The sequence below is a fragment of the Argopecten irradians genome, chromosome 5 (assembly GCF_041381155.1).
Source record: "Argopecten irradians isolate NY chromosome 5, Ai_NY, whole genome shotgun sequence".
Taxonomy (NCBI): domain Eukaryota; kingdom Metazoa; phylum Mollusca; class Bivalvia; order Pectinida; family Pectinidae; genus Argopecten; species Argopecten irradians.
The window spans coordinates 44740401-44764244 of NC_091138.1; the positions used below are offsets into that span (position 1 = coordinate 44740401).

At 34.3% G+C, this 23844-nt stretch overlaps 1 protein-coding gene across 1 annotated transcript in view; it reads left to right on the forward strand.

Moving 5' to 3' along the window:
* LOC138323987 (short transient receptor potential channel 7-like) overlaps positions 1-14267 on the forward strand; it is an 81169-nt gene extending 66902 nt beyond the window's left edge. The window contains exons 12-16 of the mRNA XM_069268956.1: positions 5976-6133; positions 9079-9285; positions 10849-10978; positions 11374-11550; positions 13229-14267. Of these exons, the coding sequence (XP_069125057.1) occupies positions 5976-6133; positions 9079-9285; positions 10849-10978; positions 11374-11550; positions 13229-13653 (1097 nt within the window). The 3' untranslated portion in view covers positions 13654-14267. The remainder of the gene's footprint in view (positions 1-5975; positions 6134-9078; positions 9286-10848; positions 10979-11373; positions 11551-13228) is intronic.
* The last annotated feature ends 9577 nt before the right edge of the window (positions 14268-23844 follow it).

Below are 23844 nucleotides of genomic sequence, written 5' to 3' on the forward strand. Positions count from 1 at the left end.
TCCGTCTATGTGCGGAACAGGTCAGGGGAAATCCACTGGTAAATGCTATCTTCCACCCTTCTTTCTTTCTCAATTCTTTCCTATCTTCACTTATGCACGTGCTGTTAATCTCACATAAAACACACAGGCTCCACACAGATTAGCAGAAAATGTTTCAATTATTTCTTCATAAGATATCTAAATTTAATCGTAGAAGAAAAGAGTATTTCAAAAGGTACATACATCTATTGTTCTTTCCTTTTATCTGCATGCGCACCTGTGTCGAATAGGTACTGTTAACTTAAACATTATGCAGGGTTCTATGTATATCTACCGAATTCTCTGAAGTCGCTCCCAACGGTATTATACCCTCTTTTACATAGATCGCAACATATTGTTTGTGTTTACCGACAATAATGGTTTGAAAATTTCACGTGCTCACGCTTCCTGGTCTATAAGCGCGATTAGACTAGTAGTACATGAATATGTGGATAGATTCAAAGTTTTATTTTTACTTTAAGACTTTAACTGGGTTTTCTAAAATAATATTTTGTTAACTAGTCTGACCTAAAATACAGATATTATATTATTTATGTAATATAATATATATTTCAGTACTGAGAATATTTAGCATTTTCTATCTAGAATATTTCAAACCTAGAATAGGATCTAATTAAACGTTATTTGTGTAAATGAGAATTTTTTTTTTATTTTAAAACTATTTATCAAGTCGCGTAACCTCTAATCCATTAAAATTTCAGAAGGTAAATATTAGTACGTGTACATTACAATGTAACCTGTCAAAAGCGACAGTTTCCTTAATTATGACCTGGCTAATCTGGAAACTGTCTATCACGGCCAAACATATTGATCTCTATGAGTCCGATTTAGACCAGTTATAATATATAACGAAGATTGATCTTGTCGCTTAAAAAATTATGCACTACCCGATAGATAGTCCAAGTCTAACAGTTAGCTCTACATCTGAGTATTCCGACCTGAGTATTCCGACAACTCTTCAGTACGACACCTCACTACCGATGCACTATTTTCTATATTAGAACATTAAAAATGTTCTTATTTATATTCTTCATATTCAATTTGATAGTTTCTGCATGATATACAGACGTTTTCACATTTTATTTATTAGTATATGAATATATACTCTATTTTACATATTTATCAATTCTGTACCTCTGTAGTAGCATAGATTTATGATTAGGTTTGTTCGAATGATGATATTTAAAATATTTTCTAAATATTTTTTACTAGTATTCAATATAACTATATATCTATATTATAACACCTGTACACCAATTTCTAAATCCATAACTGCACACTATTTGTATTATGACAATCACTACAAAAAATGTATTTTCAAACGGAACTGATATCATGATACTAACTCTTAAAATGGGGCCTTTATTTTCAATGTACTGTATCATTTCAGTAGTTTGCACAAATAGTTATGTAGCTTTGTATATTTATCCCCCGCCCAACGAAGTTGGCGGGGGATATACAAATGGGGTCCGTCCGTCCGTCCGTCCGTACGAATGGTTTCCGGAGCATAACTCTAAAACCAGTAGAAATATTTCCACGAAACTTCATACATACATTGGTCTTATGGTCTAGTAGTGTCTTTTGCTATTTTAAGGTTTTCACTTTTTGTACTTTTCTCTGTAACCATGGAAACATTGCTGAAAATGGCAGATTTTTGTGCAAGAATCGTTTCCGGAGCACAACTCTAAAACCAGCAGAGATATTTCCATGAAACTTCATAGATACATTGTTCTTATGGTCTAGTAGTGCCTTTTGCTATTTTTAGGTTTTCACTTTTCGTGCTTTTTTCTGTAACCATAGAAACATTGCTGAAAATATCATATTTTTGTAGCAGGTTCATTTCCGGAGCATAACTCTAAAACCAGCAGAGATATTTCCACGGAACTCCATAGGCAATCAGTCTTATGGTCTAGTAGTGCCTTTTGCTATTTTAAGGTTTTCACTTTTTGTACTTTTTTCTGTAACCATGGAAACATTGCTGAAAATGGCAGATTTTTGCGTAAGAATCGTTTCCGGAGCACAACTCTAAAACCAACAGAGATATTTCCATGAAACTTCATAGATACATTGTTCTTATGGTCTAGTAGTGCCTTTTGCTATTTTTAGGTTTTCACTTTTCGTGCTTTTTTCTGTAACCATAGAAACATTGCTGAAAATATCATATTTTTGTAGCAGGTTCATTTCCGGAGCATAACTCTAAAACCAGCAGAGATATTTCCACAAAACTTCATAGACACATTCTTTTTATGGTCTAGTTGTACCTTTTGCTATTTTTAGGTTTTCAATTTTTGCACTTTTTCCGTTACCATGGAAACATTGCTGAAAATATCATGTTACTTTGCAAAACTCCACCCATCTTTGTGTATATAGTCTAATATAAATGTCAAGGCTGTATACCTAATTCAACAATTGCAGCCCCGCTCTACTTGAATTATACACCATCTTTCTTTAGCTCAACTTCCTTTTTCCTGTTTTTTTCATACACATAAGTCTCCACAATCAAACTTAATTCAGCTTTGATATCTCCATTGGCGGGGGATCTGAATGACTATGTCCTTGTTTTAAACATTTTTCCACATAATGCATCGACTATTTTAGATCTTTGTTTTTTGTTTCTTAATTAAAGATGCTCCACCGCCGACAGAGCATAAAAGATATTCTTCATTTGGACAATAATTAGTGTTTAGTCATGTATATATATGTCTAATTAAAACAAAAAATAACATAAAATAATTTATTTCGCCTTTGGTGCATGCGCAATCAGTACTTCATTCCATAAAGGATATAGTGTCACGGAATTTTTTCGGGATGCAATTAATTATTTTTCATATTTTTAACTTCAATTAAAATTAGAAGCTCAAACTTTTTAACGGTGGTAATGGTGTAAAGTAAGTAACTTTTGTAACCGAAGACAAATACTAAATCGTCTCCTCCTGTTTTTGATAGTGACAAAATACCATTTGTCAGCGGTGGAGCATCTTTAAATATCACTTATCCGGTTATTTTTTCGGCTCAGAATTGATATCACGCACTTATAAATAAACGAGAAACTTTATCATAAATTTTTGTGATCTGGTTCTAAGGGTATATGTGATTCAACCTTTTTTTTCAATATTACGGGATTTAAATTTTCACGCTCATGGTACTGTCCCGCGAAATCGTGAAAATATAACTCCTTCAAAAATACACGACTGTATGGTGTTCTAAGAAAATTCATCCGTTGAAAACTGTTTAAGGGCACATAAATTAAAACATAAGAAAATAAGTTTAATGAAATTTTACAAAAATACTGAACTATTACATTTCTTGAAATATTGAGGATTCCTAATTTGTAAATCGACTATAAGTATCAGTTTTATAGCAAAATAAAAAAAGAAACGATATTTGTTTACTAACATCCATTTCCCGAGCTAATGGTATTAAAAGTATTTCTTCTATTACTAATAGACATTGAGTGTTATTAACTTTCTAGTATTCATCTGAAGTCTGTTAATGATTCAAGACATTCATTTTACTCTAAATGTCTTTGTTATGCATTGTGAAGTCTATATTATTATAAGACTTATCTAGTATTAGAAGCTCTTTCATATGTGGTTATGAAATAACGGTATTTTCTACCCGAAGGTCACAAAATGCAGTAAAACCCGGTGTTTGCCAAAGGTTTTACAACATTTTGTGATCCCAAGGATAGAATATCTCTTCTTTATTACATACTTTTCTTTCATTCCTTGAAGCTATTATTACTGATCTTACGCCATATTGTATATTGTAAAGGTAAAAATTTAAGAAAACGGTACCTGCAATTCGAATCTTTAAACATAAAAATTGCACGATAGTTGTAACGTAATACCCAGTTTGTGTGTCCTTTGCAATAGTACCAACATGCTTTCTGAAACAGGTGTTCAAATTTTACTGAGAAACCGCCTTTTGTTGACGCCGTGACGTCCCTAGCCATGGTAATACAACCTTATATGATATGCATGTATTGCATAAAATAAACCAGTGTTACATCCGTAGATACGAGATAAAATTTATCCTATATGGGTATTACTGTTTAATATCTTGTAGTATCCATGTTGGATTACTAAATTTCATGGTTATGATCGCATCATTGACTGTGTGATTTGATTATAATTGTTTTAAATGTGAAATACATAAATTTGCACAACCAATTGAAGATTGAAATTTTCAGTTATGATTAAGGACGAATGAGTAATAGAGACCTTGGAATCATTTTCGTATGGAAGAATCTCTGTATATATGATCTAGAAAATTTACAATGATACAGTATATGGTCCAAATTACATGTCAAGTAAAAGACAGTTCTCAACTTACAATTCTCTTAGGTAAAACTAAAGTCAATGAATCTTCTACTCATGCCAGTTTTCTCATTGATCCTTTTAAGTTAAGGTATTTTTTAAGTTGATGAGAATTCATGAAACTCTGTCTGGCAAAGTTGATGCGAGGGGTGAAGATGGCTTTTTATACTGTTTAATCACAGGTGGTGTAGCTTTACTTGTATCCCTTCTGGCAGAAATCTTATTTCCTTTATTCATACATAGCTTGTGGTTTTTAGTAAGAGTAAACAGTATGGTTTTTGTTTTTGAAATTTACAATCCTGAGGTTTTTTTCTAGTTGAGAAAAATATAATCTGTCAGTCAAAACACAGTGTATTTTTTAAAAAAAAATATGGTAAAATGAATGCCTAAATGCCGTAGAAAAATTACTCTTTCAAATTTTGAAGGTAAGGAATGTGTTTTATCGAATTAGAAGATGTGTTATACCCCTGTAATAAGTTTAATTATTCCCACATTGGAAGAATACCTCAATGTTTCATATCTACGAAAGACAGTCTTGAAAAACTAATTGGTAACGTCTTTTAAAACAGGGATCTGACTGTTTTAAAATGCCATGTTATAATTTCACGATAAGGCCACGAAGACATACAATTGCATTTTGAAGTGTTCTTCCACTATTAATTTCGGTTGGTTTCATATCTCTGTAATTTTAATTTAATATCTTTAACTAATTCTTATGATGGTGATATTTCTCATGCTTTTCCGCCTTTTATTAGAATGCAAACAAACCACAACCCATTAATTTTTGAAGTAATTTCGAAAAACACGCCCTTTATTTCATTTTTTGGTGATGTAAGCTGCGTAACAAGAAATGGTACTGGTTGTTATTCACACAAAGCACTGTGTGGTTTCTGAAGAAAGGACCACCCGCGTACTTCGTATTTATCATACAGAATTACATTTTACACTAATCTCCCTGCCGACAGAAACACTTTTGTTTTAGATTTTTATTTCCGTTACTCTATGCTCTGAACATTAATTCTATCAAAAATACGTTTGCCTCTTTCGTAAGTAAAGGTAGACCAACCAATTGAAACCATACTTCCTACCTCAGATTTTTGTATAATACTACGTATTGGCCCTTTTAGGACCTTTTGATACCAAAACTACCAATAAATATGACCTATATCACATATTCATCAATGTTAGATATACTAACAAGAACCTATTTTTGGAAATCACCATTCCCTTAATCAGACACGGTGCGCGTGGTTTTCGTGAGCGATTCGTAATTTTATAGGTCTTGAAAGAGGGTGAGAATAAACGTAAATAATTGTTTACGACTCTGATGTATATGATGGTAAATTAGGAATTTCTGACACAAACAGACGTATAGCAAACCAAAATCGAAACAAGCGTGGCATCAATGCTTGGTAAAATTACAGACAGTGTACATAAGAATGTTAGCACTGCGCGCATTAGAACATTACACTACCAGTTCCGACCTTTTCATCTCTAACGTAATAACTATATAGTTATGAGCAGCAGAAGTGGTGCGCTTTGATCAGTCAGTGAGAAATGGCGGTTTATTATTATCTGGCTCTTTATAAACTATGTACTAAGCCGGTTGTTTTGTAGTTTACAGCCCAAATGATCCGGAGTCGTTGATGAAGAGCAGTACCTCCATCGTCGAGGGAGTCGGGCTCACACTTTTCGGAATATATCACGTCGTCATCATCATCGTCCTCATCAACATGTTGATCGCCATGATGAGCCATTCGTTCGAGGATATCCAGGTTAGTTTTTAAGTTAAAAGTGAAAGTATAAGTTAAAAGTATATTTTGTTTTTGCTTTCATTGATGAAATACTTACTTTGTGCTAGTATCGTTAAGATGTAACTTTTGCTCCGTATTCAATTTTTTTCTCTTTGCTATTACCATTGATTAAAAATATATTTTGTTTTTGCTTTAGTTGATGAAATACTTCCTTTGTGCTAGTATCGTTAAGATGTAACTTTTGCTCCGTATTCAATTTTTTTCTCTTTGCTATTACCATTGATTAAAAGCGTATTTTGTTTTTTGCTTTAATTGATGAAATACTTACTTTGTGCTAGTATCGTTAAGATGTAACTTTTGCTACGTATTCAATTTTTTTCTCTTTACTATTACCATTGATAGAAGAATTAAGAAAACTTTTCGATGGCAGAACATTTATCGTAATGAGACTTGAGAAGATTGTTTAATGTTCAATTTTTTCTCTATAGTATCATCATTGAATATCTATTGTTGTATCAAAAGAATTTAAAAAAGGTTTCTCTATGGTAAAACATTTATCCTGATATGACTATTAGCTAAAAGTTCTGTTCATTAGTTTTGAACGTTCTGTTTAGTAGTTTTGACTTTTGAGTTTTAGTAGTTTGAAAGTTCAAGTGGACAATGAGATAGCTAACGTTCTTTTTGAAGTAAACATTCACTGTTCTGTAAGTGTTCACAGTATCCATCTCTGTGTAACGTCCACTTTTATATGTATATACCATGTAAGTTTCAACGTTGCCATTACATCATGTTATAACCTCCTTTCCACTTATTTTGTTTGTGCTCTATCATTGTTAGAGTTTGAAGTCTACACAATGTACTAGGATAGTATGTTTCAGTAGACATGTTCCATGTATTACGTGCTCCATGAGATAACTGTTCTTAGTTTTGTTATCAAGAAATTATTACCTCTTCGTGCTGTTGTACATGTCTATGAAACAACTTTTTTATCCACTATCTTTAATGAAATATCCTTATGCTATTGTGTCTATACGTGTTGTACGAAATATTTGTTTTGTGAGTATAACTGAACATCCAACACGCTTTTTTATAATGGTTTTATCATGAATGGAAATACATTAAAATAACTTCTAATCATTTCTTTTCTGTTCATTTATTTCTAAGCTCTTAAACATGTTGTGGATTCATTATAGTATGTAATTTATTTTTAGCGATGTTGATTTTATTGTGCTCAAGGTACATTTAGGGATTGACGAATTGGTCATTTTAAAGTAGCTATTTAACATGCATTGCAAGTTTTCGCTATAGATTTCATCGCGTATCGTACTAACTCCTTTGTTCTACACACCGACATTTAGTATTTGTAATGATGTTACTAAACTTATTACAGTTTAATTCATAAGTTTGCGAGTTTAGAGTCATGTATTTTTGTACTGTACATGCATATAGTGTATGTTACATGTGTGCATTGCTAAAGTTATATATGTCATCTCTGATAATAAAAACCGTTAATTTCAATGCGAATCACAATATATATGATATAATTACACTCGATATCTCGACATGTCTATAGATCCATTGAACCGTGACGAATTTATAAACAGATAATAAACGTTTATCTAATAGAGGCTATCAGTCGGGATATAACTTCACAGAGAACTCTATAGGGAACAATGTTATACATAAACTATATATACATATCAGTGTATCGTGTATGTGAGGCTGATTTGTCGTCTGCTTGCATTAATGTCGATAAAATCATAAAACGTTTGCCACTTCGTTTGAAGTCGCCCTCGCATGATTGTCTGCTGTGCTAAAACACATCATAGTCGACCGTTAGTAACGGAGCCAACTAATTGTATCCAACTTCACGCACACTGCAAGCCGCGCGCCCCATCAGGGGGCGCCATCATCATACCACCTCTGACGGTTTCTACAATAGGGCTATCTTTGACTACTTGAACATGGGGTTCCAATTATAACTAGTTAGAGCAATCGACTGAAGCGTTGCGTGAGAAACTTTTGTTTTTCCACTTCTAAGAGCTATATCTTTGCTCTTCCGCTTATTACTTCAGTGGCAATCATTAAGTATGTTTTATACCGCTCATACCAATGTACACCAGGCAGACAAGTTGTTTTGATTTACTTACAAGGCTTTGCGATGATAGATTTGAGATAATAATAATATATATTAGCAAAGAGGCTACAACACGCATTATTACAGACCCCCTTCACTTTTCACTTCTTGAAAAGGAGTTTAATAGTTTACAATGGTAAGGCGTTTGATTTTGCCGCTTAAGATTTAACTGTAAAATTTAATAGGATTTTTTATGATATTTTACTAAGTATTCTTTTGTGTAAAGAGAGAGAAAGACTTTCTCTTCATTTCTTCATTGGATAGTATCTATGGGGTCGGACAGTATATTTAACGAAAACGTCTATGTCGGTTCAGTTCGATTCCATGCATGTTCATATCATCATAGGATTTGTATGGGTACGCCGACCTCACACAGTACAATCTGAGCCTTTATGAATTTTAATAGAGCAGGCAACTGCTTACTGGTTGAGATGTTTCGTAATATTACCACAACCCTCCATATCTAGGTTGTGATTTCAAAACCTGACTGGGGCAGTTGCCGGGAACCGACCTACGTAGCTATGCCGATGATTTTTACCTGGGCACTCCAGATTTCTCCACATCATTGCCACGTCGTCCTTAAATGAGCCTGTCGTTTAGAATAAAATCTCTAGTTTACGGAGACAACCAACTTCAGACAGCAACTCCTTGGTTACTGCCCTTTCTTGTCTTGATTACGCAAGCCAGATGTTTTAGACATCGTAACCACTTTGCTTTCGCGGCTACAAGCGTCCACTGTTAAAACACTCATTTTGATATTTAAGTAAGCACAAGCTAAGAATGCAACAACTTTCAGTACAAATATACACATGTTTATATAATATTTCAGACGGATTGCGACGTCGAATGGAAGTTCGCTCGTACGAAACTATGGCTGAACTACATGGACGAGGGAAGCACTTTGCCCGTACCATTCAACATGATACCTTCCATCAAGTCCTTCTGCTATTTGTGGAAGTTCTGCAGAGACCTATTTGCCATGGCTGATAGCAATTGGTTGGTGTACCAGAAGGCGAGGAAACAGACTTTTATCAAGGTAACCTTTTAAATGTGGCCAGGTGTGCCTTTCGTCGACATTCTTGTTGTTCTGTGTATGTTTTTCACTACTAATGTATATTCTGATGCTATTCCTGGCGAACCTGGTGTATCCATACATATTACATGTGGCGTGTGTTAGAGAATGCAGCCATAAATACACTAAAACAAACAAAAATAGTTAGATACTGTATGGTTTTTATTTTTTGCGGGTGTAAAATTTCGCGATTTACTGCTTGGAAATTATTCGCGAAGATTTATTTTCGTGAATCATTCTGTGCCCTTTGAAAGTGTCATTTACGTGACAGGGTGCGCCATTTAAATCCATGAAATATGGCGAGGTATGAAATTTTGCACATTGGGTAGAATCCGCAGATTTGGCGAGGTATGAAAAATTTTGCGAATTGGGGTATAATTCGCAAAGTTGGCGAAATTTAAACCTCCACGCATATTAGCAGTTATACAGTAATAGGTTATTTTGTATGGCGAATTGCAAAATTCGATACAGTAACAACTGATAAACTATTCTATTACATGTCTCACTTCCAATTTATGAGCAATACACACCAAATCATAGTTTTGTTGCGGTGGGTTTTTTTGAGTTTCTGATCTGATAGTCTCACACCATAGCACATATGACCTTATCATTATTATATAATGAATACTTACATTTGCAACAGTTGCACGGCGTAATCCTATAATCAGGGGCGAGTATCTTGTATGTTTCCTCTACTGGTTTACCGCCTAAATTACTCCTCCGATTGTTGTTTTCGAATCACTGACCTAAATGCTTTTCCATGTTTTTGGCGTCAGTATAACTAACACATGTGTCAACACCAATTGTCCATGCTTGTTAAATATGCATAGTGCTCATTGATACTGCTTTACCTTATTTGTATAGTTAAGTCTGATAAAACTTTAACATTTCCTCATCCGGATCTGTATCACTCCTGTTTTGTGATGAAAGGCGACTAAGACAATGTACTCTACTAGAAAGGTGTTTCACAGGCGCTACATTGAACAGTACGTGGCGCCGTGTAAACATCTATCTTGTGGTGTCCAAATATCAGCCATGACGCCTGTAAACGTCAATCTGGTGTAGGCCAAATATCAGCCATGACGCCAGGAAAACGTCAATCTTGTGGTGTTCAAATGCCAGCCATTACGCCCTTAAAAGTCAATCTGGTGCAGTCCAAACATCGGCAATGACGCCCTAGAACGTCAATCTGATGCAGTCCAAATATCGACCATGACGTCATATCACCTAGTGCTCTGGACTAAGATAATGTCAAGCGACTAATGCTGCATGGCTGTTTAACAGTGTTAAGTTTTAAAATGATTGCATGGTGTCCGTATGTGTTTTAAATGTTTATGTGTTTGTATTACGTTGTATTATAAAATTATCGACCAACACTTAATATCAGATGTACATTGTGATTAATCCACCAAATGGAGTAATATGAGTATGACGGAACATGGGTAAAAATTGTTATTAATTGTTCTATATATTCTACTAGTTGACTATGCCGTATCTTATGCTAATTTCCATTCATTTGTTATGCAGAAAAGGCGCGAAAATATATGCAAATCATTGGAACTGAAAACTGACAATACATCCTACTCTGAAATGATACAGCGACTGGTAAAGAGATATCTATTTAAGCTAGAGAGAGCGAAGGATGAAAAGGAAAACTGTAAGTATGACAAAAACAAATATCACATACAGTCGAAATTCTTTGACTCGAAATAGCTTGAGTCGATCGAAATTCCGCCTGAGTCTAAATAATTTATCCTTCTCTTAATTTTTTTTATTTCGAATAAATCGATCTTCGTTAAGTCGGAATTATCCTGATATAAACATACAAAAATCACAGCGCCCAAATAACGAATAGATTCTGAAGCTCGGTATTGTTTATCATTTAAACATCATATCACAATTTTAAACTTATTGCATAGTTTTTCAATAATCAGCTTTAACAGGTGGTGAGGGAAAAGGCTTTCAAAGTTGCGGCAACCTAATCCTCGTTGTTATATATATTTTTAACAATAAACATATGTTTAAAGTAAACCGTTTAATGTATATTTATAGTAAAAGACGGCGGGCCTAATATCCGGTCGGAGGAGGTGGAGATTGCCGATACAAACGACACGCCCCCTCCTGTACCGAACGCTCCCAACCGAATCCAGTACGCCACGCCCCCTACAATCCACGAAGAGGAAGATGATGTGGGCCCTCATATGCACAGCAAAAGTACGTATTATGACCGTAAGTACACAAGACAAGTATATCATATATTTTCTTTTAATCACCGTATAGACTGTTATTTTTACGAGTTTAATATTTTCATTTCATTTCATTTTCATTTCATGGTATAATGCTATGATCGCTAAAATGTAATCCATGAAATATTAAGAAATTGTTGAACCATTATACGCAAATGTACGCAAATGTATTTTTCTCCTTTTATTGTTGAAATCGTGAAAATTTTCACTCTTAAATAAGAGTTTATACGGTATTTTAACATTAGATTAGTCATGCATTCTATTTTGGCCTAAATTTCGCCCCTGGTTTATATTTTTGGCCTAAACTTCGCCCCTGGTTGATATTTTTGGCTTAAACTTCGCCCCTGGTTGATATTTTTGGCTTAAACTTCGCCCCTGGTTTATAATTTTGGGGGTTAATAAAGCCTTAAGTAGACCTCACTGAAAATGATATATTTACATAACCTAGTGTAGATATCAAAATAAATAATATATGATAACCACATTTCTTCAAATATTGCATTATTGCATTTTACATCCGAAATAATATTCATGAATGATATAAAGGGTTCTTAGAACTAGTATTACAATTTTAACCAATCGCCGATATATTTTGTAAATTTAAATAAACTATTTCTGAAATTGCTAGAATAAGAATATTCAATATTGGTGCCTGCATGTGTGTTTTATGCAATAAAGACACTTTTGTTTGTTGATACAAATTCAAACCTCAAATGTCCACCCAGATATATTATGTATATTACAAGATGCTTAACATATAAAACTTGTGTATGGCATGATGCATATGTTTCCCATAATTCAGTAGGATATGTCCCGTAGTTCCTAGGGTTCCCAGGTGAGGGATGATGTAAAATTATTAAAACATTTAATATTTCATCATTTTTTCATCATTTTTCTTCTAAATATGGGAGAAATAAAATAAAACATAAGTCTGCCAAGTTGACAAGGATATCTAAACCTTCGAGTAAAACCTTATGTTGACCAGACACAATCTTACACTCGGGTTGAGATGTCCCTTTTTCTCATAATTGGCAGAGTTATCCTGCAGTTTCTAGGGAAACATAATCATGTCGTTTTATCACGAGAGGGAAAGACACCTCACACGGGAGAGACAATGACGTGACGTCATCAATACATGCGGCAATCATTGTCGACGACGTCATTAGATTTTACGCACTGCGACGTCGATGTGATGGCGGTGCTATGAAACTGTTACGAATAACTGAATTTTAACCATTTGTCGTTATAGTATGGGAGAAAAAGAATCCAACATGGGTCTGTCAGGTGGACAGGGATATCTCAATCCTCGTGAAAGATTTTGACCGTCAACCCTCGACTAGCTAAAATCTTTCACACGGGTTGAGATAGACCTGTGCACTTGACAGATCCTTGTAATATTCTATTAGTCAACTTTAATCCTTAATGTTCCATAATAGCCATAAGCGCCTGATCAGTACTGGTCTATTCTCAAAAGAGAAGAAAATGTTCTCCTGATCTTTAAATACATTTTCAAAGCACTATCTTATTATATACTTTATCCTCATCTATCGTATACGTACTTGCATCATTTAACTACATTTTAGACAAATATCACCATAATTAGATTCTGGCATGAAACATATAGTTTATCGCTCAATCTGCCGTTTGTTTTGTTTTTTCAGATTCGAGAGCCCCGCCCCCTCGACGGAAAGGCGCTAACAGACGGATATCAAATCCGGCGGCGCCTGCGCCGACAACCTTAGTTATCCCTCAACTGGACGCCATACAACGCTCTCAAAAACTTCTTGATGTACGCTTACAACACCTTCAAACGAACAGCAAGATGAATACTAAAATTATAGACGATATAGAATTTTTGAGGAGAGTTATGAACGAAAACCAGAAAGCGTTGTGCAATATAATTCAGGCTTTAGGAAGTATGCAATGTGAAATTGTGAACCTAGTTAAATGTTTTGCGCCAGTACCGACCACACAGACACAAAATAATGTACCAAACACTCATTCTCAGCAGAACTCCATCCACAGATGGGGCAGTGGGAAGAAGCGTCCAAGTCACGTGACTGATGACGACGAAAGCGAGGTGTGATGACGTCACGGGTCAATTTAGTATTTATTCAGGTTTAACCCAGGGAGACAGTCGGCTTGAGAAGGGTGTTAGTTATGGCTGTTTCCCTCAATATTTTGTGATATGTCGTTCAAACACCATTACTTTCTTAAATATTTCACTTTATTGCGAAAGAACTTGTATCTATATAAACTTAATGAATATCCATATTTTATATCGATAAACTAAGAAAATTTGATAAAAAAACCCAGAAAGAATAAGATGGAACAACACTTAACTAAACCAGCTTTTTCCTTTATCTTTATGTGGTTTGAGAATAAAAAAAACCTGTTTATGGTAGAGCGCCATTAAATATAATATCTTCAAGTTAATCCTTATAACTAAACATAATTTAATAAAATTCCTTATTTCTTGATAAACGTTTTTTCCATGAAATCATTATAACGCTGTATATAAGCCATTCAGAGGCGACGTTACAAACAGTGACGTCATTTGTTACGTTATAAAATGATGACATAAATTTTCCCAGCCAATGAAAATGCTCGTTACAAGCGAAATTGAATTATATCCACATTGTGACTGAGCGCAGGTCGTTCAAGGTCAGCTTTATATGATGTAGTTGTGCCCCGTTCGGGAATTTGATGTTTCCAAGGTAAATTTTGTGACGTGAAAATGGGGTTATTACTGGGAAGGCAGATGGGGATGTTAACTGGTTTTATTTAGAAATTGGGTGTTTATTGGAACAAATACAATACTGTGACATGTACAATATGATTTGACAATTGAAAATGGTTCTATAATAAACATTTTTGAAGAGCTGAATTGATGCCTCTATCATTTAACAGATCATACAGACACCAGGACTATGGGAAACTGACAAACAGGGCCTGAATTTAACAGGTCAAGGTGCAGATGGAGGTCAAGGGTCAGCATGTGGAGGATACTGTAGTGTAATATGATAGGACCAAGCATCGTACATACTGACCAATCATAACTCATGTAACAAAGAGAACATGGTGAACAAGTGTTTTGTGATACATGTATTAATGATTACTGATGAACTAAATGTATTGCCTCTGTGAGTACAGTCTATGTACATACTGGTACATAAGTCTATGTACATACCGGTACATACTTGTATTTAGACGTATCTTTGACACACCAATTAATTGGTAAAAGTAATTAAAATTGCACGTGTAATGCCCAGAATTAAATGCGAATGCAGTTGCATTTATTACATTTAATTCCATTTCATCGTAGTAAAATTACAAAACATTCATTGATATTAGAAATAGAACACATAAGTGTGGCAATACGATGTACATTCAGCCTGGAAATATTTATTTATTCGTTTGTTTTTTAAAAACTATTGTGCAAAAATATTTAAGGTTGTTTCTTTTTTAAACAAAATGTGAAAATTAGTAAAATTATCAAAATAAAACATTTTTACATCCCTTGGTAAGTAAAATTAACAGTAAAAAGAACCATAAACTCCTTTATTAAATTAAAAAAAAAAAAAAAATTATATAATCTTGCCTTTAAAAGTTCTCCTGGTATGGCTACAGCTACACGAGTGAAAGATAATGCTCATTGGCTCCGAGTTTTGTTATTGTATCACTTGTTGATGTTAGTGATTCAGAATAAAAAATCTGCTGTTATCTGTATTCAGATAATGTCTGTACTTAATTGTTATGAAACATCAATCCTTGTTAATGAGATTTTTAATTAATAAGACATATTGTTACTTCGTTTAATATTCATATTTAATGATTAATTATGTTATGAAGGTACTTTAACATGGTAAATTGATGTTATGGTGTGCTTTTATAGCAACAGGTATCACCAATTAGATTTTTTATTTGAAAAATAATTATTAAATCAATTTGGCTGGAGAGGGCCAAACTCGTAGACGGTTATAATAAATTTAACAGTTACCCTGAAGCTGTTGTGATTGGTATTCTTAAATTATTAGAATTAATTCATTTACTTTAATTGCTTGTTTGCTATTTAAATTGGATCAATTAAATTTTTTGATTCAGCCAAAGATGAACTGAACATAATAGATGAAAAGCAAGGGGGGAAATCTCAATACTTTGTTTCATACATACTTGTAAGTACTATATATCCGTTTCCTAAATTCAAATATCTTTGTAAACTTTCTATCTTAAAAAGTTAGAAAGGCAACATATTTAACATTATGGAAAAGTTCAATAGGGGGCAAAAGTGGCCGAGTGGTTAAGATGTCCCAACATTATTACCCCAAGTCCTCCACCTCTGGGTCGCAAGTTTGAATCCCATGTGGGACAGTTACTTAGTACTAGTACTGACCACTGGTAGATAGTTTTTCTCTGGGTACTCCGGCTTTCCTCCACCATCTCAACCTAACATATTGTTAAATGACCCTGGCTGTTAAAAAGACACTGTAATCTATTGGAACCAAACCAAAACCAAACAAGAAATGGTTTAATAAATTATGAAACAATTCAATGGGACAACTATGTTTTGTCATTGAATTCCATGTAAATTTGAACTTTTTGGCTATGTTTGGCAACAATATCTAAGAAGATAAATGGTGATGTATAAGATATGTTTGAACATTATATAATTTGTGTTTGCTGTATAAGTATACCATCTAGAAAACTTTTGTATTATTGAGAGTTAGAATTATATATCACACTGTACAACCTATATTGCTATTTATTGATTTTAACCTGCGTGTTGGAATGAACTTTAATTTTACATTGTTATACATGTATACAATTAGATAATGTGTATATACAAGATTTTCTATAGAAGTCGTAAGATCAGTTAATTATATCATTAAATTTTTGTTCTCTCTGTTTTCTTGATTATCATTACTGCTAAATATACCTATGGAATTGTTTAGAAGTAATTTTAAATATATTACGTCACATTCAGTCAATAAAGGCACCGTCTTTGTAAATGTTTTACTGTCTGTCTCTATGTTATATTCACAGAGATCCTTTAATAGGAAATCCTCTCTGTATGGCAGATAAAAAAACAACACAATTAATCTGAAGTCAAACCTTGAAGTTTTGATGGAATTCAATTATTTTTGGTGACTTTGATCTTTGTTTTTTGTTATTTTTTTAAAATAAATATATAGATCAGCTTAAATATTTTTTATTTTACCCCATTTTCATCAAGTAGCATGCTGTATACCTCTCATGAAATAAGTTAAGGATGCAAAGAGCTGAGATAAATATAATACCTGAATGACCATGGCCTATTACTAGGCTCGGGCTTATTACCAGACATGACCTATTACTAAACATGGGCTTATCACCAGACATGGGCTTATTACTAAACATGGGCTTATTACCATGCAATGTCTTATCAATATACATAGGCTTATTGTAAATTTGAGTGTATTTGATAGTTACCAGATTACATTCATCCTACACACCCGGTACATTTACATTAGATAGACGTCCAGATTCTGTTGTAATGCTCGGTGCTAAAACTATTAATTCTCATATAAAAAAATAATTATGTTATAGATTAAAAGCTGATGTGTAACAGTAGGTTTCATTTTACATTTGATATTGCTTGTTTAACTTGTTTCTGTTATATGTATTTAATGTTTTTTATATCAACTTCTAATCATACATCATGGGAGCTCATGCTTGTTTAGTCATGATATTCATTTTGCGATTTTTTATGGCATTTTTCCTAGCTGTGACACACTTTTCTTTTAATTTTATCGCTCTTAAAAGAAAGTTCATTAAATTGATGCTTCCTGAAAAAATATTTTTTCTGATGGAAACATTGAAAATGAGGAAAATAAATTTAATTTGTTAAATGATCATGGTTCAACTCCCCTCCCCCCCCACCTTCTCTCTCTCTCTCTTTGAATTCTGATATTTTTTCCCATCCTCTTTGCTCTTCATGGCCCTTAAAAGTGCTTATTTACACTTGGGAATTTATCCTTTGGTTTGGAAAGCTTGGTATTTAAAAACTAAAGATTGTGTATTATAAACAGCTGCAATATATATTTATCGAATCATGCATGTCTTTCAGTGTAAGTGTAAGAAAGAAAGAAAGATAGAGAGAAAGAGAGTTTGCAAAGGGAGATAATTCATGAAGTGCATTGTACATAATTGAAACCTGGAATTTTGTTGTAGGTGTTTAACCATAAAACTGTGTTGTACATGTTGTATGTAACCGTGATTTTACTGTATAGGTGTTTATTTTCGCAAGGAGAAACATTTGCTATTTCCTCAAATTTTCGGGGAGATACGCATGTATCAATTTCTAACAGTAGTATGCTATCAAATTATCTTATTTGTCATTCTATGTATCTACCGTACTCGACCCAATAAGTGCCCCCATCCCTATAAGTGCCCCTCACCCTTTTTGGGCCCCAATTTTACTTACCTCAATTAAATGCAGACTAAAAATATGAAAAAGGTTTCTTTATTCCATGTATTTTGCAAATCGATTCATGGCTTACTTTGTAAAATATTTTCATGAAAGGTTAGTCCGCCTTATTATTTTCAATTTTAAGGCGCCTTGGGCACTTAATAGGTTGAACACACTAATTCACACGTATCCAAGTTCGTGTTGTTAAACTTGACCGTGAATACAGCAAAGTTAATCTCCCTGCGAAAAAAAAGTAACTATACAGTAATGCGAGTAAAGCTCAGTTTCATTGTCTAATATGTATTAAAGTTAATTTAGACTTCAAGGCTTATAAGATAAAGTCTTGTTATTGAAATCGGAGAAACCATTGCAAATTCCTCTAATATTGCATTTGTTTTCAAATTGTTAAAAAAAGTAGTTTTTGTTTGGTTGGGTAAATTATCATTCTATGTATTTTTCTTTCAGTGAAGATAAAGAAGTTTTACGGAAGAAAAAACTATGGTCATCAATGCTTTTTTTTTTTTTTTATATGTATCAAGATGCTTTTATCAATATTCAAAAAGAATTTACTCAGCATGTCACTACCCCTGAAATTTCAATATGGACTTTTCCAGCTTTGAAACTAGAAAAGTCTAAATGTGTCTTAAGTATGAACGGGTTTAAGGTGGAGAATATTATTATTATTTGTAAATATTATTTTTCATGATAATTTTATGATCTTTGTTGGTTTCATTTTCTAGTATATTATTTAATGGGGTTAGATTGACTTTTTTGAGTAGAATTCAATTTACTGTAGAATTCAACTTACTGTGTATATAATCTTTGCTGATGTGTGGAGAGAAGTAGTGCATGAGATTGTACTGTTTGTAATGAAAACTTGCGCCAAATACAATTTATCAAATCATAAATGTTGTTGATCTTTTAATTGAGCATTTACCTACCATTGTGTGTACTCGTAAATTTATAAGCCAATGGAAATGCTCCTTACAAGAAAATTCATATGTAAGGTATCACAACAAGAACATCCTCAGATGTTGCAATTCAAATCGTCATCCTTCCTGGTCCGTTTATCCGTCTGTCCATTAACAATCCTTGTCATCTCTATTTCCCAGAAAGTACGGAAGAAAACGTTTTCAAATTTCATATTTAAGATCTTCTAGGACCTTACATATTTTCTAAAACACTAACACCAGACGTAAACATTACGACTGATAGATGTCTGGTGTAGAGCCAAAGTGCACTGCTATATGGAAACATGGATTCGCCAACACTGTTTTGTATCGGACGAGGTCATTTCCTATTCACACTACATATAAAACATTACCACCGACAAGTGCCACTTTCGATAAGCAGACGACTTGGGCTTTGAATGTTGAAGTTTGTTACTGCTTTTTTAGCCCACCATCTTCAGAAGGTGGGACACTTTACATCCGTGGGACGCCGCCCGTCCTTCCGTCCATCAACATTTCTTGTAACTGCTATTTCTCAGAAAGGGCTGAAGGGATCTTTCTCAAATTTCATATGTATGTTCCCCTAGGGCTCTTGATGTGCATATTGCATTTTGGGACCGATCGGTCAACAAGATTGCCTCCAGGCTGCATCATGGATTTTGATAATTGAAGTTTGATAGTGTTATATATCTCAGAAAGTACTGAAAGGATCTTTCTCAAATTTCATATGTAGGTTCCTCTAGGGCCCTAGTTGTGCATATTGCATTTTGGGATTGATCGGTCAACAAGATGGCCTCCAGGCAGCCATCTTGGATTTTGATAGTTAAAGGTTGTTACCACTATATCTCAATAAGTAATGAAGGGATCTCTCTCAAATTTCACATGTAGGTTTCCATAAGACCCTAGTTGTGCATGTTGCATTTTAGGATTTATTGGGCAACAAGATAGCCGCCAGGCAGCCATCTTGGATTTTGATAGTTAAAGTTTGTTACCACTATTTCTCAAAAAGTACTGAATGGATCTTTCTCAAATTTCACATGCAGGTTCCCCAAGGGTCCTTGTTGTGTATACATGTATTGCATTTTTGGACCGATCGGTGAACAAGATGGCCGACAGGCCGCCATCTTGGATGTTGATAGTTAAAGTTTGTTACCGCTATTTCTCAGTAAGTATTGAAGGGATCTGTCTCAAATTCTATACCTAGGTTCCCCTTAGGCCCTAGTTGTGTATTTTGTATTTTAGGACTGTAGTGTTACACACAGAAATAAAAAGGGCATGGTGCTTGGTCCAGAAAAGGGCACCTTTACTGCAGACTTTGAATTGCTTTTAATTTGAACTCTCTGATATGCATCTCAGGTCATCAATTGAATTCTTGAGAGAATGATTTTCAAGGTACATGTGTACTCTACAAGCTTATTGACAATTTTTGTCATGAAAATATCATGCCCTGAATGCAGATCAAGAGTAATGATAAAATGTATATGGAAATTAAAAACAAACAAGTCATCTTTCCTCTCATTTCATAGTTTTAATGACATCATTTAATGACATCATTTAAGGATGATTCTTCTGAAGTTTCAGTCCCGTTGAAGTCTCGTTTCAACATAGATCAAAGTAGTTATGAGATTTTCAAATATAATTTATCAGTGTCTGTAGCAAGTTGCCAGATGCAAATTTTGTCAAAAAATTACATCTCTATTTTTAGCAGATTTTTTTATACGGGGATTTTAAGAAATGGGCCATTTGACGGCCATTTTGAAATTGTGTCTTTTTTCGCTTCAAGTAGAGCCACAGTTTTACCATTTTTTACTGAAATTGTTTTTACTTAAATCATCACTGCGCCAGCATTTTTTGCTGTATTTAGCTAATTTTTGCTGTAAATCTTTACTTGGTTCGTGATAATTAAAATATTGAGCATTAATGTATAAAATGATTCACTTTTTTCACTTTATTTTCACATTTAATGGTAATTTGAGCACTTTTAATTTTTACTCTAAAATACTGAAAAATAACAAATATTCAAGTAGGGCCAAAAAGTAAGCACACGGACCCCCCATTTTTCTGCCTGATTCTGAAAGAACAACCCTTTTCCTATTGATATGCAAAATATTAACAAAAGTTTAATACCAGAACTTTTTCTATAAAGGGTTATATTTGGCAAAAATGCCTGAAAATGGTGCATTTTGTAGCTCAAAATTAAGGGGTAGGGGTAGCATATCTACTGGAAAATAAATTCTACAAATATAAATACATATCAAACACCTCATTAGGAAGTTATGGCTTTAATATCTTGTGTATATGGTCAAAACGGCAAAATTCCCATAAAATCCAATATTTTGTCAACTAGGTATCTTTGAGTGACAGTAGCTCAAAAACGAGCACACGGACATATGTTTTTTCTTTCATTTTCTTTCATGGTATGAACTCCTCTTTCCAAAAATCTATATGAGAAAAAAAGTTTAATACAAGAAAATTTTGACTTCTCAGAGGAGTAAATCCTTAATTATCATTGATTCTTTGCAAAAACAAAAAATCACTGATCGGTCAACAAGATGGCCGACAGTCCGTCTGATAGTTAGAGCTTGTTATCGCTTTTTCTCAGAAAGTATTGAAGGGTCTGTCTCAAATTTCATATGTAGGTTCCCTAAGGGTCCTAGTTGTGAATATTTTATTTTGTAACTGATCGGTCAACAAGATGACCGTCCGCCATCTTGTATTTCGATAGTTACCGCTTTTTCTCGGGATGTCTCGCAAATTTCATACGTAGGTTCCTCTTGGGCCTTAGTTGTGCATAGTACCTTCTGCGACTGATCGGTCAACAAGATGGCAAACCGGCTGCTGTTTCTCAGAAAGTACTGAAGTGATCTGTCTCAAATTTTATATATAGTATGTTTGAAAAAGTTGGAAAAGCAGGGAAAGGATACCTCTTTCGATTGTTAGACATAGATCATTCTTTGAGGGGCGCCAAGATCCCTCTGCGATCTCTGGTCTCCGAAAGTACTGCAGGTATTGTCTTAGAACAAATATACGTACCCGGCCTACTATACCTTTCGGCTAAAGACTACACCATTTTCTGTCTAAAAGTCTTTTGAGCTACAATATTGCAGCTAGTATATATTGTCTCAGAGATATGTAAGATAGAACTACCCGCATTCAAAAGAAAAATGTGAATAGCAGTAGATATACAGTAGGAGGATGCCAAGGTTCTGTTCTGGATCCCCCTAAATGGATGAACATGAATGCGTACAAATTATTGTAAGATTCACTTAGAAACTCACTGCATGGACTTTTATATTGACAAATAGACAATGATAATCAATCAATTTCGAAGAAAACTTTATTAACAACGAATCTGTGGTTTACAAGTTTTGAAAAAAAATAAAGTCTTTAGAAATGCTCCACGTCCCAATCACTCTTATAGTGGCATACATCCTCTTACGTAGTCTGTTCAAAATATTCTTGCAGGAGTTGTGACCAAGGTCATATGTGTCTGGCCATTCTTCATGTGCACCCAATCCATGATCAAGAGGTTCGACTGTTTGCTGTCTGACGAACGAGGCAGCAGAGGATATGTTTTCCAATACAGTCCCTCTGTCATGGGCATTTGTTGATTTGTTCTTACTTGTTTTCCAACATCAGGTACTGACAATACAAAAAATTCTATATCATTACAGATAAAATAAGTTTGCAGTAAGTGTTGTAAGCAACACACGTCTCTTGTTGTCAATTACATTTTCTAATCGATGGCAAGTTATTATCATTGCTTAGTTATGCTATCATTGTTTGAAGTTTGAACTAGATGAATTAGGCCATGAATGAAGGTCCCTTGATCCTCACCATGCCACAGGCCCAATATCAGGTCTTTATGCCTCTAAGTTATTCACAAGAAGTCGTTCCAAGATTTCAGCCTATTTGATCCTGTGACCTTAAATGAAGAGCAAGGTCATTTATTTGAACAAACTTGGTAGCCCTTCATCCCAGAATGCTGCAGGCCTAATATGACAACCCTGGGCCATTTGGTTCTTGAGAAGAAGTCGTTTAAAGATTTTAGTCTTTTTGACCCCAGTGACCCAATGAAGGTCAAGGCCATTTATTTGAACAAACTTGGTAGTCCTTCATCCCAGCATGTAACAGGCCCAATATCAGTACCTGGGCCTTTCCGTTCTTGAGAAAAAGTCGTTTAAAGGATTTAGCCCTTTTGACCCCTGTAACTTTGAATGAAGGTCAAGGTCATTCATTTAAAAACTTGCTAACCCTTCATCCCAGCATGCTAAAAGCCCATTATCAGTGCCCTGGGACTTTTGGTTCTTGAGAAGAAGTTGTTTAAAGATTTTAGCCTTTTTGACCCCTGTGACCTTGAATTAAGGTCAAGGTCTTTCATTTAAATAAACTTGGTAGCACTTCATCCCAGAATGCTACAGGCTCAATATCAGTACCCTGGACCTTTCGGTTCTTGAGAAGAAGTCGTTTAAAGATTTTAATCTTTTGACCCCAGTGACCTTGAATGAAGGTCAAGGTCATTCATTTGAACACACTATATAGCCCTTCATCTCAGCATGCTACAGACTTTCATTCTTAAGAACAGAAAGACCCAGGGTACTGATATTGGGCATGCAGCATGCTGAGATGAAAGGCTACCAAATGTGTTCAAATTAATGACCTTGACCTTCATATAGGTCACATGTCAAATGAATAACTTTGGCCTCCATCCAGGTCAAATACGCTACAATTTAACAGCAACTTCTTGGCAGTAGGTAAGAGGCCTAGGGACATGATCTTGGGACTATAACATGCTGGGATGAAGGGATACCTTCATCAAAATGAATCACCTTAACCTTCATTCAAGGTCACAGGGATCAATTAGGCTAACATCTTTATA